Source organism: Sminthopsis crassicaudata, chromosome 3 (assembly GCF_048593235.1).
Source record: "Sminthopsis crassicaudata isolate SCR6 chromosome 3, ASM4859323v1, whole genome shotgun sequence".
Lineage (NCBI taxonomy): Eukaryota > Metazoa > Chordata > Mammalia > Dasyuromorphia > Dasyuridae > Sminthopsis > Sminthopsis crassicaudata.
In genome coordinates this window covers 575935722-575951276 of record NC_133619.1, presented here as the reverse complement: position 1 = coordinate 575951276, position 15555 = coordinate 575935722, and the positions used below count along the sequence as shown (strand labels likewise).

Here is a 15555-nt window from a genome sequence, read left to right as displayed (position 1 = left end):
CTTAAATTATGTTAAATCATTCAATATGTTTTGTTCTCCGAGACAAGAAAGAACAACATTCCTTCAGTAAACATCATATGTAATGGTGATAAACTAGAACCTTTCCCTGTAAGATCAGGAGTGAAACAAGGTTGCCCACTATCACCATTACTATTCAATATAGTACTAGAAACTCTAGCCTTGGCAATAAGAGCCGAGAAAGAGATCCAAGGAATTAGAGTAGGAAATGAAGAAATCAAATTGTCACTTTTCGCAGATGACATGATGGTATACTTAGAGAACCCCAAAGACTCTGCTAAAAAGCTATTAGAAATAATTCAGAATTTTAGCAAAGTCGCAGGATACAAAATAAATCCACATAAATCCTCAGGATTTTTATACATTACCAACACAATCCAACAGCAAGAGATACAAAGAGAAATTCCATTCAAAATAACAGTCGATAGTATCAGATATTTGGGAATATATCTACCAAAGGAGAGTCAGGAATTATATGAGCAAAATTACAAAACACTTGCCACAAAAATAAAGTCAGATTTAAATAATTGGAAAGACATTCAGTGTTCTTAGATAGGCCGAGCGAATATAATAAAGATGACAATACTCCCCAAACTAATCTATTTATTTAGTGCTATACCAATCAGACTCCCAAGAAACTATTTTAATGACCTAGAAAAAATAACAACAAAATTCATATGGAAGAATAAAAGGTCGAGAATTGCAAGGGAAGTAATGAAAAAAAAGTCAGAGGAAGGTGGTCTAAGTGTACCTGATTTAAAGCTATATTATAAAGCAACAGTCACCAAAACCATTTGGTATTGGCTAAGAAATAGACTAGTTGATCAGTGGCATAGGTTAGGTTTACAGGGCAAGATAGTGAATAAAAATAGCAATCTAATCTTTGACAAACCCAAAGATCCCAAATTTTGGGATAAGAATTCATTATTTGACAAAAACTGCTGGGAAAACTGGAAATTAGTATGGCAGAAACTAGGCATGGACCCACATTTAACACCACATACTAAGATTAGATCAAAATGGGTCCAAGATTTAGGCATAAAGAACGAAATCATAAATAAATTGGAGGAACATGGGATGGTTTACCTCTCAGACTTGTGGAGGAGGAAGGAGTTTGTGTCCAAGGGAGAACTAGAGACCATTATTGATCACAAAATAGAACATTTTGATTACACCAAATTAAAAAGTTTCTGCACAAACAAAACTAATGCAAACAAGATTAGAAGGGAAGTAACAAATTGGGAAAAAATTTTTACAGTTAAAGGTTCTGATAAAGGCCTCATCTCCAAAATATACAGAGAATTGACTTTAATTTATAAGAAATCAAGCCATTCTCCAATTGATAAATGGTCAAAGGATATGAACAGACAATTTTCAGATGATGAAATTAAAACTATTTCCACTCATATGAAAGAGTGTTCCAAATCACTATTGATCAGAGAAATGCAAATTAAGACAACTCTGAGGTATCATTACACACCTGTCAGATTGGCTAAGATGACAGGAACAAATAACGATGAATGTTGGAGGGGCTGTGGGAAAACTGGGACACTGATGCATTGTTGGTGGAGTTGTGAAAGAATCCAACCATTCTGGAGAGCAATCTGGAATTATGCCCAAAAAGTTATCAAAATGTGCATACCCTTTGACCCAGCCATACTACTACTGGGCTTATACCCCAAGGAACTACTAGAGAAGGGAAAGGGTCCTGTATGTGCCAAAATGTTTGTGGCAGCCCTTTTCATAGTGGCTAGAAGCTGGAAGATGAATGGATGTCCATCAATTGGAGAATGGTTGGGTAAACTATGGTATATGAATGTTATGGAATATTATTGTTCTATAAGAAATGACCAACAGGAAAAATACAGAGAGGCTTGGAGAGACTTACATCAACTGATGCTGAGTGAAACGAGCAGAACCAGAAGATCATTATACACTTCAACAATGATACTGTACGAGGATGTATGCTGATGGAAGTGGATTTCTTCAACATAGAGAAGAGCTAATCCAATTCCAATTGATTAATGATGGACAGAACCAGCTACATCCAGAAAAGGAACACTAGGAAATGAATGTAAACTGTTATTTTTACCTTCTGAATCCAATTCTTCCTGTGCAACAAAAAATTCGGTTCTACACACATATATTGTATCTAAATTATACTGTAATATATTTAACATATATAAGACTGCTTGCCATCTGGGGGAGGGGGTTGGGGGAGGAAGGGAAAAAATCTGAATATAAGTAAGTGCAAGGGATAATGTTGTAAAAAATTACCCATGCATATGTACTGTCAAAAAATGTTATAATTATAAAATAAAATAAAAAATTAAAAAAAAATAAAAAATAAAAAAATAAAAAATAAAAAAGAAAGAACAACATTATTCAAAGACCTTGGAGGACATTTTGCAATGATACACAGATACTAGATTTTAAACATTTTTTTTAAATCTTTACTACTATTTTGTTTAATCTTGAGGTCACTTTGGGAGTTTCCTTTTTTCATATTTGTATTACAGATACTCATCTAGGATGTTAACTAAGGGGGGGGAGGTCACTGATTTATGACTTGTTGAATATTTACACAACTGCCGGGGTTATGATTGAAACCTGAACGAAGGAAAGTATTGTAGACAACACAAGTGCATTTATTACCTTAATGAAATTTTATTAGTGTTCAGTTGTCTGGGCTCAGTGAGTGTCTGAGATGTACTCTGGGAGGTATAGTTTTTGAATGCCTAAATCTGGTCTGTGTTATGTTAGCATGTCAGGCAGAATGTTAAGTATGGCAGCTTCACTTGTCTAAACCTCAGCTGATTGTGCTGTGCTCTGGAGCCACCATCCTCCCCTTTCCCTTACCATGTAAAACAGCTTCTTGGACCTAGACCCAAGGCATGTGGGAGTTGAAAAGTGGGAAGTGTGCTATCCTAGAGGAGAAAATGAATGTAAAGACATAGGACTAATATTTAGAAAGGCTAAGGGAAATTATAACCAAGAAAGAAAACAAAAATAAGCACTTTTATATACATTTACAAAGAATGATTGAGATATTTCCTACTCATCTTATTCCTCACTTTCTGGACTTCAGAATCATTACTTCTCTGCTGTTGACTCATTCTGGAACTTGTTAGATTTTCTAACCATGAAATAGCCTTCCAGTAGGGCTCACAAGGTCTGCCCCCCTTTTCCCACGTCCAAGTTCCTCCTGGAACCTCATTCTGTGGAAGAGTCCAGGCCAGTCTGCCTTCTTTTCTCCTTCTGATCCTGTTACTGGCTTTCCAGATTTCAAAAACAGTCCTTCAATCTAAGTACTTCCATCCTCTCTCTATCTGCTTAGATCCTTTTTGTCTATTATCTTCCCCTATTAGAATGGAAGCTTCTTGAAAACAGGAAGCTTCTTGACTTTGTTTTGTGCTTCTATATTTCTATCCCCAGTGCTTAGCATGGTTTCTGACACATGCTAAATGCTTCATATATGCTCATTTTCTTTCCTTGCATTATGCTATTTTTCCCATTTTGCCCATAATCACACAGCTAGTAGTATTAACTACAAGATTTGAATGCAAATCTCCCAACTCCAAATCTTGGATGCTTGGCATTCTACCACAAATATCCTGTGTGCTAGAGATAATGAAATTACAAAGCATATTAGTGCCTTAAAAAAACCTTTATTCATAGTTCATTCATATATATATATATATATATATATATATATATATTAATATTTATTATTTACAGAAGATTACCTCTTTGGGCCTTTTTCTTCATGTCTAAAATATAAATAGCAGACTAGATAGGGAAGTATGAAACAGACTGACATGCATGTTCAGTGAAGGAAAACTTTCTAATTTCAGTTTATTGTTGCAGTTGCTTGCTTGTGTTCATGTCTTTGTGACCTCATGGACCACACTGTTCATGGAATTTTCTTGGCAAAAATACTGGAGTGGTTTACCATGTCCTTTGCTAATAGATTAATAATTTGCCCAGGGTCACACAGCTTGTAAGTGTCTTAGACTGGATTTTGAACTCATCTCTTCCTAATTCCAGGCTCAAGGATCCCTCTACTGAGCCATATAGCTGCCTCTATTCTCAGCTAACCTCCTTTATAAAAGTCATGTGAATTCAGTGCTCTCATATTTTCTCATCCTTTTCTAAATCTTCACACTGAATTCTTATCTCATCATTGAAATGAAGTTGCTCTCTCCAAGAGATAATGGTCTCTTATTTGTAAAAATCAAAAGACCGTTTTTCTTAAATCTCATCTGTCTTGATACTGCTATTCAGTTTTTCCTCTTAATTTTCAAGATTCTGATCTTTTCTTCCTTATTGTCTTACTGCTCACTCTCAATTTCCTTTATTAGAACTTCATCCATATTATGCTTGCTAACTAAAGGTGTCCCACCAAGGCTTGGACAACTGCTTTTTTCTTGTCTTTTTTTTTCTTTTTCTTTTTTTTTTACTATCTAATTTGATCATCTCATTTACTCCCATGAGTATAATTTTCATCTCTAGGCAGATGACCCAGAAATTTTCTGTCCATAGCCAACTCTTGTCTCTCACCCGAGTTTCAAATCTACATTATCAAGTGATTATTAGACTTTTCAATTTGAATGTCTTGTCAGTATCTCTTAATTATATGTTTCCATGTACCTTCCAATCCAATTGTATTGATCAGTTTGCTGCTCCCTACAAATGACACTCCTTTACTTCCCTTCTCCATGCATTTACATTGCTTTTCCCCTTTGCTCTCCTTCCTCACCTCTAACTCTTAGCCAACTTGACTTTCTTCAAGACTCAGATGAAACATCACTTCACTGTTACTCCTTCTCCTCTAAGACTGCCTTCCAACTGCAGGTGTGTATGTGTGTGCATATAGTTATAAATATATATATATATATATATATATATATATATATATATATATATATATATATATATATACGTATATATATATATACGTATATGTATATATATATAAACATATATACATATATATACACACATATGTACACCTATTTATGTAAGTTGTCTCCATCCCTACCACCAGCACCACTCCCTTAGAATGTGAGCTTTTTGAAGGCAGGAATTGTTTGGGGCTTGGTTTTGTTCCTGGTTTATTTGTTTTCCAAAATACTGACCTTAAGTGCTTAATAAATGCTTGTTAATTTGACTGGAAGGGGAAAGCATGACTTAAGGAGGAATAGAAAATAAAATTAAACAGGTTTAGACCCTATTAAGAGCAGCTTGAAAGTCATACTGACATAAATAGACTTAATTTTATAGGTTAATATAGATTTTTAAGCAGAAAAATGACAAGGAGAAAACAGGATTCAAACAATATTGCTTAACAGTGGTATGGAAGAGGCTATGGAGGGAAAAATTGGAGTTATGAAAACTTGATAGAGAACTCAGTTATTAATTCAATCATAAAGGGATAAGGATAACTAGAGCATAGTTTTTACAAATTATAATTCAACATTTGTTAAAGTGTCTGCTACATGCAGAGCATTGTACTATAGTAGTAGACAGAGCCCTGGCCCTATACACAGCAAGACTCCAGATTCAAATATACTGCAGACACTTGCTGTCTATGTGACCCTTAGCAAATTACTTAATTCCTGATTGTCTCAGTTTCCTAAAAAAGTAAATAAGGATCATAATCTCTATCTTTCCGGATTGTTGTGACAATAAAATGGAATGTTTGTGAGGTGCAGAGCACAATGCTTAGTACATAGTAGATGCTTCCCCTCCCCTTTACTCTCTAAAGAGCATTTGGTCTAGCAGTAAATACAAATATGATACAAACTAGTATATGATGAATGCATAAAATAGGTACAAAAGGAAGCATTTTGTTTGGAAGAAGTAAAGAGAATTTATTTCTGACTGGTGGGAATTAGGAAAGTAGGCATTGTAGTTAGACTTTAAAGTATAGATAATTTCTTTTATTTTTAACCCAGACAATACTTGTTTCTCTTGTTTCTTCTTTGATATTCTTTTGAATAGTTATGAGACAAGCTGGCTATTTTTGTCCCCAAAATATGATTTCTTATCTAGAGTGAGCTAATTGAAAATTTAAACTATAGAGATACCAGAAGGGAAAGAAAGTTGAAAACACACCTCCCAATTCTGTCCATTTTTTAGCTCCATTTCAAAAAGAAATTAATTTGTCATAGCTATGTTCTTACCCACACTCACTTTTCTTTGAAATAGTTGGGACACATCAAAGGAAGTTGTAATAATGAGGACTTTGAGTGTGATCATCTGATTACCATTTTTCCTTTCTTTTACCAAACATAGTAGCTTTCACATTAGAGAGATCACACATTTTCTTTTTTTATGTTAGACAGGCAGCTCCACTTAGTTGAAAGTTGTGGAAAGAAAGTCTTCTCTCCCCAGCCTAGTAGGAAAAATTAAGACATTTGTGTTCCCAAAGGAACAAAGTGGAAAACATTGAGGAGAAAAAATATTTTAAGTGTCTATAATTAAAGTGAATTAAAGTACTTCCCAAAAGAGTTCCACTAACCCAAAACAATTTTTGAAAAAAATGTTGTTTTTTAAGAAGTCACAAATGTTCCATTCAATCAGTAATAGAGCAAAACTTGCTCTTCAGTGGCCTCTTGTGGGGAATTAAGGATTCATAGCAATGTTGTGCCTTACCTGGCATGCCATAGCTAGGATTAAGACATTCGTGAAGGTGAGTTAAGTGGTCTGTTTTCTAGATGTCAGATTTATTATCCTTTATTCTGGTACTTACCTTCTTTGCTCTCTCTCCCAAATCCCATCTCTTTCTCTCTCTTTCCTTCTTTTCCTCCTCTTTACTTATCTCTCCCTTACTTTAATCATATATAAAGTTTTGATTACACTTTCAGAAAATGAAGGGAAAATGAGCAAGCTGCCCTTTGGAAAAGCAAAAAAAAAATAATTAAAATTTCAATTCTATAGCATTTGACTATTATTTCAAATATGATAAGGCACGTTTTTTGAGGAGAAGAGTAGTTATGCAATTTCTTCTATGTAATGAGCTACCTGTGATGAAATTCCTTCTGCCATTGTAGAGCGACAGTCTTCAATTAAAATGTTAGGGAGTTGCCTGGGATACTGACAGGATAAGTAACTTGCCCAGGGTCCCAGAACCAATGTATGTCAGATGCTCTCCTGAAGGTTAGGTTTTATTGATTCTGAGGACAGCTGTGTAGCAGCTACACTAGGCATGTGTTTACATGAGGAGATTCCAGCTCTAGCACAGAGGTTTCATGAATGTCTATCATCAGTTTGAAAGAATTTTGAAGATCTTCATTTTTCTATAAGATCCCTAGATGTTTCAAATCAACATACACACACATTTTATTATTCATTTCTGTCTGACTCTTTGTGTCCCCACTGTCCATGGAATTCTCATGACAAAGATACTGGAATGGTTTGCCATTTCCTTCTCCAGTCAATTAAGGCAAACAGACTTGCCCAGGGTCACTCAGCTAAGTGTCTGAACCTGGATTAAATTCAGGTCTTCATGACTGCAAGCCTTGCAGTCTCTCTATATTTACACACACAGACACACAGACACACAATTCATTTTTAAATGATTTAAATGAAATACAGAAGAAAACTTCTTATGAAATGAAAATATTTCATTTTTATTCAACAATTAGAGTGGCAACAAAAGGGTTAATTATTCCAATGGGCACCTGAAGATCTTTATCTTCCAGAAATCTAAATTATATTTTTGGTAGTAACACATTTGGTGGTAACACATTCCAGTAATGAAAATATTAAATTTATACTTTGATAATTATGCTGAATATAAACACTGTAGAGGAGTTATATTTATTCATTTAAATGACAATTATTATTTATAAAATTGGCTATGGAACTGAAAAATAATTGGCAGCATACTTATAGATATTTTGGCTGTACTTAATTCATTCCATTTTTTGTCCTGACCTGGGGCAATTGTCCTTTGAGTGATATGTATGCTGGGTAATCATAACTTTCTCCATTATTAACAATGTGGTTGTTGTAGTGGTGATGGTTTGTCCTTTGTTCTCAGAGAGGACCATGACATCAGAGAGTGTACAAATGTCTTGGATTTAAGTGAGGGAAGTCTGTGTAAAGTCCCCTCCAGAGTCATCTAGGTCCAATAGCAATCTATAGATCAAGATGACTGCAGATAGCTCTGGATTAACAATGTGGAATGTACTGCTGTATTATGATGCTTGGTCATTATGTTCTAAAATCAAACAAAACAAAGCAAAACATTAAGAAATTATATTATTATTATTTCAGTTATTATTAACAAAAAAGTACAAGATCTACTCACTATCACTTTGAAGAATACATTACTAAAACTGTTTCCATTACTTCAATATATTTTGTTATCAAATCATTTTAATATTGATTTTTATGAAAAATTGACAATGAAATGAATGAAATAAATGTTAGTCTCCAAATGTAATAAAATCACATGGAAGAAAACAGCATTTCCTTTACACACACACACACACACACACACACACACACACACACACACACACACACAGAAATTATAGTCTGGTAGTAATGATACTTAGACTATCAAGAGCAGCTATGAAGTGTTATTTATATCTAAAAAAAATAGATAATGATTATTTCACTCTGTCAATCACATGTTTTGAAAAATGCCCCATTTCTCTTCCTTCTTTTTTTAATCAGAAGAACATGCAGTTTTCATTTGTTTTTCACAAATGTTACCAATTTGACATAATGGAATAATCTGCTGGGGTTTTTTTAGAAATTTACAGATAGAGCTCAGATGAAGTGAGGGGATGATACAAATATATAGTAAGCCTCGGGTTAACAAATAGCGCATTTAGTGGCTCACCCAGTGGTAAAGGAAGTTATAAGGGATTGTATACATCAACACATATAACTGAGGAACCCAAAGAATTCTGTAAGGTAGGTAGCCATGAACTGAATAGAAAGTTATTGTAATGATTTTTATTTTCTATGTTTAAAACTGTACAAGATTGTTTCATAAGGAGATACTAGATATAATTTGCACCTTTCTTGTGCTAGATTATTGTGACTCTTAGTGCATGTTTAGGAATATATAGACAGAAAAAGGATACCATTTTAACTTTAATATTGTACTTTCCAGGAGGAAACAAGTTGACAAACCAACATTTTCACCTGAATTGGGCATGGATCTCCTTGGAAAAAGAGTACTATCTGGTCAATGAAGACTTCAAATTTTTGGATATTGTCCTCAAACGAAGAGGTTATTTGGGAGAAACTTCTTTTGTCAGTAAGTTCATTTGGTTCTTCTATTCCATTTCCTGTTGAAAATGTGTACTCTTCTAATTCACTTCTAAATCTTAGCAATATATAATATCAACTAAATTCGTAAGTGCCAATAAGCATGTGTTTACAGATTATTTTAAGTATTAAATGCTACAACTTGCCTTGAAAAAAGTACTATTCAATAGAACTTGTAATGAAGGCTTCAAGTCTTAGGGTACTTCCTACTCAGGATTTTTTTTTGGTAGTTAGGTGTTATTTTTAGTGTGTGGCCCCAGAAAAGGGACAAAAGACAAGAACATCAGAAACCTCTTTGTAAAATATGTCTCTTACAATACACCACCTTCAAGAGGCCTTCAGAAATAAAATTCCATAATGGAAAGTTATTTCTACATAGAGGTTTGAAAACAAAATGAAATAAATGGCACAAATATATTAGATGATAAGGAAAGTGTGCTTCCTCTGTGCATCTAGAGGGCTTTAGGATGTAACCATGTAATTAAACTGTTGAAATAGTTGTATGAAATCCATGTGAACATTCCTTTGATAATGAACAAACAAAAAACCATTCAGTAGTAACTCATTAAGCATATAGGAGGTACTTCCTGTCATGGGTTGCACTTGAATGCTCAGGTGAGCCTTTACAAGTTCCAGAGAAATAAAGCACACTAGACAAAGGAAATGTTCTTTGTACTTTTAAAGTCATCACTCCTGGTGGTGTTATAGAGCCTTGCATAGTTATCATGCTTTTCCTCCTAGTCATCTTGCATTAAAAAATAAATAAATAAACGTAACAAAACTAATGCTACCTGGAAGAGAAACTCTTCTTCTATCAGATTGAGTTTGATTCTATGCAACTATAAAAAGAAAAGAAAGTAGCTTATGGCTTTATGGTACTAGTGTGGTGATCAAGGGATCACAGTCATAACTTTAAAGGTAGAAGGATTTGAGTTCATTCAGGCCAGAGATATCAAATATATGGCACAAGGCCCTATGAGTTGAATTTTTTAAAAATTGGAAAATATTTGACAAAAATAAATAAAAATATAATAGAACATAGAGAATGTTAATATGTGGTTTTGTAAGTCAATGGGCAGCTCTTAAGGATTTTCATGTAGTTTAGTGGCCCTATTTCTACTTAAATTTGACCACAAATGTGAGAGTACATGCCTCTCATTTTTCAAATGAGGAAAATAAAACCAGACAGATTAAGGTTAGATCACACAAGTAATACAGTTGCAGTGCCACCACAATCTGAGAAATCCATGTAAAATTGTTTGACCCTTCTTGTGTGTCATGAAGAAGTACAAATTATTGTGGAATTAAAATAAAAAAATGTATGATACAGTAATATACATATATATTTATCCATTTCTTAATTTCTAACTTTTTTTTTGTCTTCTAGCCTTCATGTGTCATTATGTCTTGCGCAAAACTCCCCAAAACTCCCATTTTAATTTTTTTTTTTTTTTTGCCCACCTATAGTATATACTGACAATGGGGAAAATTGCAATGTGAAAGGAATGATTGTAAGTGGAAGAACAAGAATTCAATCAACAATTATTTAAATGCATGTCCTCTAACTCAGTCAAAAAATATTAACTTTTGTGTGCCTTTGAAACCTGGACAGTCTGTCAATGCTGTCCACAAAGCTGAACCACTTTTACTTGAGTTATCTCAGGAAGATCCTGAAGATCACCTTGCAAAATAAGGTATCAGACGACACTGAGGTCCTCTGTTGAACTGACCTACTAAAAAATTCATTTTTACTGTAGACAGCACAACTCCTGATAGACTGGCCACATAGCTCAAATGCCAAACTCATGCTTACCCAAAATACTATTTTATGGGGAATGTGTACAAGATAAATGATCACATGGTAATCAGAAGAAGCAGAATAAAGATACTCTCACTATCTCTGAAAAACTTAACATTGTGATATATGGAAACACTATCACAGAACCATTCAGTATGGCATGCCTATATCAAAGAAAAGAAGGAAGGAAGGAAGGAAGGAAGGAAGGAAGGAAGGAAGGAAGGAAGGAAGGAAGGAAGGAAGGAAGGAAGGAAGGAAGGAAGGAAGGAAGGAAGGAAGGAAGGAAGGAGGGAGGGTTTCCAAACTCATATTGAACTGATCAACCATAGCCAAATATTAGAGTCAGATGCTCTGACTCCTGATCCCTGTTTTCCTGGAGATTATATAGTCTAATGGAGAAACAATGCATATAACTATGTACAAACAAGCTATATCCTGGATACATTGAAAATAATAGAGGGAAGGCACTAGAACAAAAGGAGAGTAAGAAGCTATTGTATAAGGTGAAATTTTAACTGGAACTTGAAAAAAGGCAGGGAAATATTGAGGTAGATATGATGAAAGGAATGGCAATGATTTTTTAAGATTTGTTCCAGATTTCAAGCTAAAATCCTTCAATCAAACTATAATTTATTTTTGTAACCATATTGAATTACATAGATGTCTTTCTTGCAAAGTGAGAAAGAAGACCAACCATATTAATTCTAACATACATTTTGAGATAGCTAGACGTTATAGTGGATAGAGCACTGGGCCTGAAATCAAGAAGATTCATTTTCAAATTTGACCTCTAAGACTTACCAGCTATGTGACCCCACTCAAGTCATTTAACTCTACCTCAATTTCCTCATCTCTAAAATGAACTGGAGAAGAAAAGGGCCAACCACTCCAGGATCTTTGCCAAAAAAAAACCCAAATGTGGTCAGAAGAGTTGGACATAATTGAAAAACAACTGAACAATGATAACAAAATCTCATGTTTACATATAACTTTTAAGTTTAGAAAACACATTGCATGCATTATCTCATTTGATACTCTCAACAACCCTGTGATATAACTGCCATAATTATAAATATTTTACAGATGAGGAAAATGAGGGGGGAGAAAGGTTATAGGACATGCCAGGGCCACATGGCTTTTTCATGTCTGAAGCAGAATACTTGCTCAAATTTTCCCGATGTGGGAATTACTCTAACCAGTAATCCATGAGGTAGGGACTCTCAACCAAATTGTCAAAAATGGAGAAAAAAATCACTAAAGCCAATTTTATTTGAGAAAAGGCACTAATGTCACAAGAATAGTAGCAGTATTAATGATTTTATTTATCTCCTACATGTCCTGGAATATTTCCTTTTTTTCTCTGTAGACAATTATAACACAATAAATAAATCTGTTTCCTCTTTAGGTTGGAATTTGTAGCAAAAAATAAATTATTTTCTTTAATATGACTAATATATAAATTGTTGTTTTCATTCATTAGAATGTGAGCTCCTTGAGAACAAAAATTTACATTTGCCTAGTTCTTCATTGAATTTAAAACAGTACCTACTATATAATATACATTTAAGAAATGCTTATAATTTAAAACCATTTTTAGATCCACAATCCTTGTACTATATAGATTTTTCCCAAAATTTTTTTAGATTGTATTCTAAGAACCATTTACTTCATTTTTTATTTCAATTTTGGATGACAATATAGTCACAAATAATTTTTAAATCTCTTTCCTGACTGTGATCCTAACGAATAAAACATCAGGACAATTCATTTTTCACACTTTGATACAGATCCTAGACTGGTTTTTATTTGAACTTTGCGCCTGGAAAGGAAATGGAAGAGAGGGCTAAAAACAAATCTCTTTATCAGCTCTTATAATATTTACATCTGTTTGCATTTTGTGTATTTTCTCAAAATGAGAGGTTATCTTTACTTTATCAGCTACAACATGACCAACTAGTGTTTAATCAATAAAGTCAGCAGCTGCAGAATATTCTCAGTAGATGTTCTTTCAAGACATTGTCTTTAGTTCATTTTGACCTGTTGAATGTAAAACAATGAGCAGTTTCATGCTATATCTGGTTGTCTTATATTTGTTCCGTATGATATGTGGCTTTCATTTGGAACAAAGCATTTTTTTTTTCCTAGACATGGATGTCATCAGCTGCAAAGATACAAGATTCTACCACTGTAAGTGGTTAACCTCACAGAGTTACTAAATAACCTGAGGTTACAGAAAGTTGGAAACCTCCCCTTAATGGCCCACACCTTGTCAGTCAGAGCAAACAGGAATAGGATTTAGCATGTCACGGCCAGGAGTAATGCTCAGATATAAGAATGGCCCTTTAGTCTTCAGAACCTCAAAAAGCTTCCTTTTTCTGTGTGTGATTCAAGTCTTTCTTTATGTGTGCCTGAAACTTCATCTCCCTATTCAAAATTCTCTAGAAAAATATAAAACAAAACAAACAAAACACACACAAAAAAACATTTTTTCTGTCACTAAGCCCTATGCAATCTACTAATATGTTCCTGAATATTTGACATTATAGCTAATGTCAGGGGAAAAATAGCTAGAATATTCAAGAATTGTATTTAAGTTAATAGTTTTCTTCACTGTGGAATTGTATAATTGCTTCATTTACAAATCCCCAATAGCAAAAGAGAATGTATATAAAACTTCATCAATTTTACTAGTGTGCTTAAATATCAAAGGTCTTACATTAATGTGCAGAGAAGTTCCTTAACACTTCCAAGTCTTAATTAGGGCCAAAGGGTTTTGTTTAAAAATTAGTTATCTTTGGAAGAAAAGTATGAACTTTAGCACAGCTCTTGAATTACAGAAGTGATTTTCCTTGCTGCAGGTAATGTTTGGCAGAAATATTTCTGTTGTGTGTGCATTTTACCTTTTGAATGGATTTCTGCACAAGAGTGGGCGGGGTCCCTAAAACACTGGTTTTTCATTTAGCTTTAGACTTCCTTATTTCCTGAGAAGAGGTAAAACGAATAAGGTAGAAATATAGCTGTTTCTCTACTCATTGTGTGTATATTCTTTCTTATCCCAGACCAAACAATATAAAGTTGACAAATGCAAAACATTCAAAGTAGATATAAGAAGTACAGAGCCTGGCACATAGTAGTTCTATATAAGTTTTGATTGTTACTATTATCATTATAATCAATAAATACATTGATAAATCAACCAATGTGTATTGTTATCAATGCTTATCATGTAAAAGTGATCTTCTAAGTGCTATGTATGGACCATACAAGGCACCAGATACTTGTGAGAGCCCATCAAAGAGGACAGTGCCAGAGCAGGAAAGAACTAGTTTTAAAATAAAATAAAATAAGTTTTTAAAATAAAAAAATAAAATAGTATTTAAAACTATTGTTTTTGATAATTACTAGTTGTGTTATAATGAGCAAGTCATTTCACTTTTCATAACCTTAGTTCTCACATCTGTAAAATGAAGATAATACTTATCGTCTGAATCCCAAGGTTTTATTTATGGCCCAAATTAAGATATATGCTTTGTAGACTTTAAATAGCTTTCATAAATATCAATTCTGTTTGCCTCACAGTGCATAGCACAATGCCATAAACAGAACAGGCACTATATGTTTTAGTTTATGATTATTTTTCTTCCCAAGGAATATTCATTTGGGTCATAAAATGATATTAATATCCCATTTATGTTATTTTATTATTTTCATAAATAAAAGTACTTTCATTACATTATATTTACTTTGTGTTCCAGAAGAAAATAAAACAAATCAGAGATAAACTAATTATATATACATGTATACACACACACACACACACACACACATATACATACATACACACATTTCTTTTATTTACCATGGAGCACTAAACTCACTTCCTATGTCATGGACTGATTACTTGAACCATAGATCAGGGACAATTGAAGAGAAAATGGGAAGAAGTTGACTGGGCTCAAAGGTTGTGTGTCTCCAGTCTTAGATCCAATCATTTAAACAGAAAACTTCAGAGACCAAAATCAGGAGCTCACTAAAACAGTTTCATGCCAAGGGTTAGGTAGAAAGTCATAAATTGAGTAAGGGAGGAAAAAAAGTTCAAAATTAAAAGGAAATCGCCTGTAAAACACAGGGTGGGGAAACTGGGAGGGGAGGGGCATAGAGAAGGGAAAAGTTTAAATTGTCTATGAAGGACAATACCAGATAATTTTTTTTTTTAATGACAGTATGCTAATCATGTTCAATTGGATACATGTTGCTATGGGCCTGCCACATGACAAAATTCAAAAATATCCATTGGTTTTATACAATATTACAAAGATCTTTTGAAAGCCTACTAAGGAGACTTTTTTTTTTTCTTTTTGGTAACTAATAGTTTGAGTCTGGAAGCTACCAGAATTTATTTTCAGCAAGAATAGCCCTCATTGAGGAATCAAATTTGCATAAAGAAG

General features: G+C 33.7%; 1 protein-coding gene across 1 annotated transcript in view; it reads left to right on the top strand.

Annotated features, from left to right (window-relative positions):
- Positions 1-15555, top strand: part of FREM2 (FRAS1 related extracellular matrix 2) — a 208208-nt gene that overhangs the window by 84265 nt on the left and 108388 nt on the right. Inside the window, 1 exon segment of the mRNA XM_074304856.1 lies at positions 9152-9298. Coding sequence (XP_074160957.1) covers positions 9152-9298 — 147 coding nt within the window.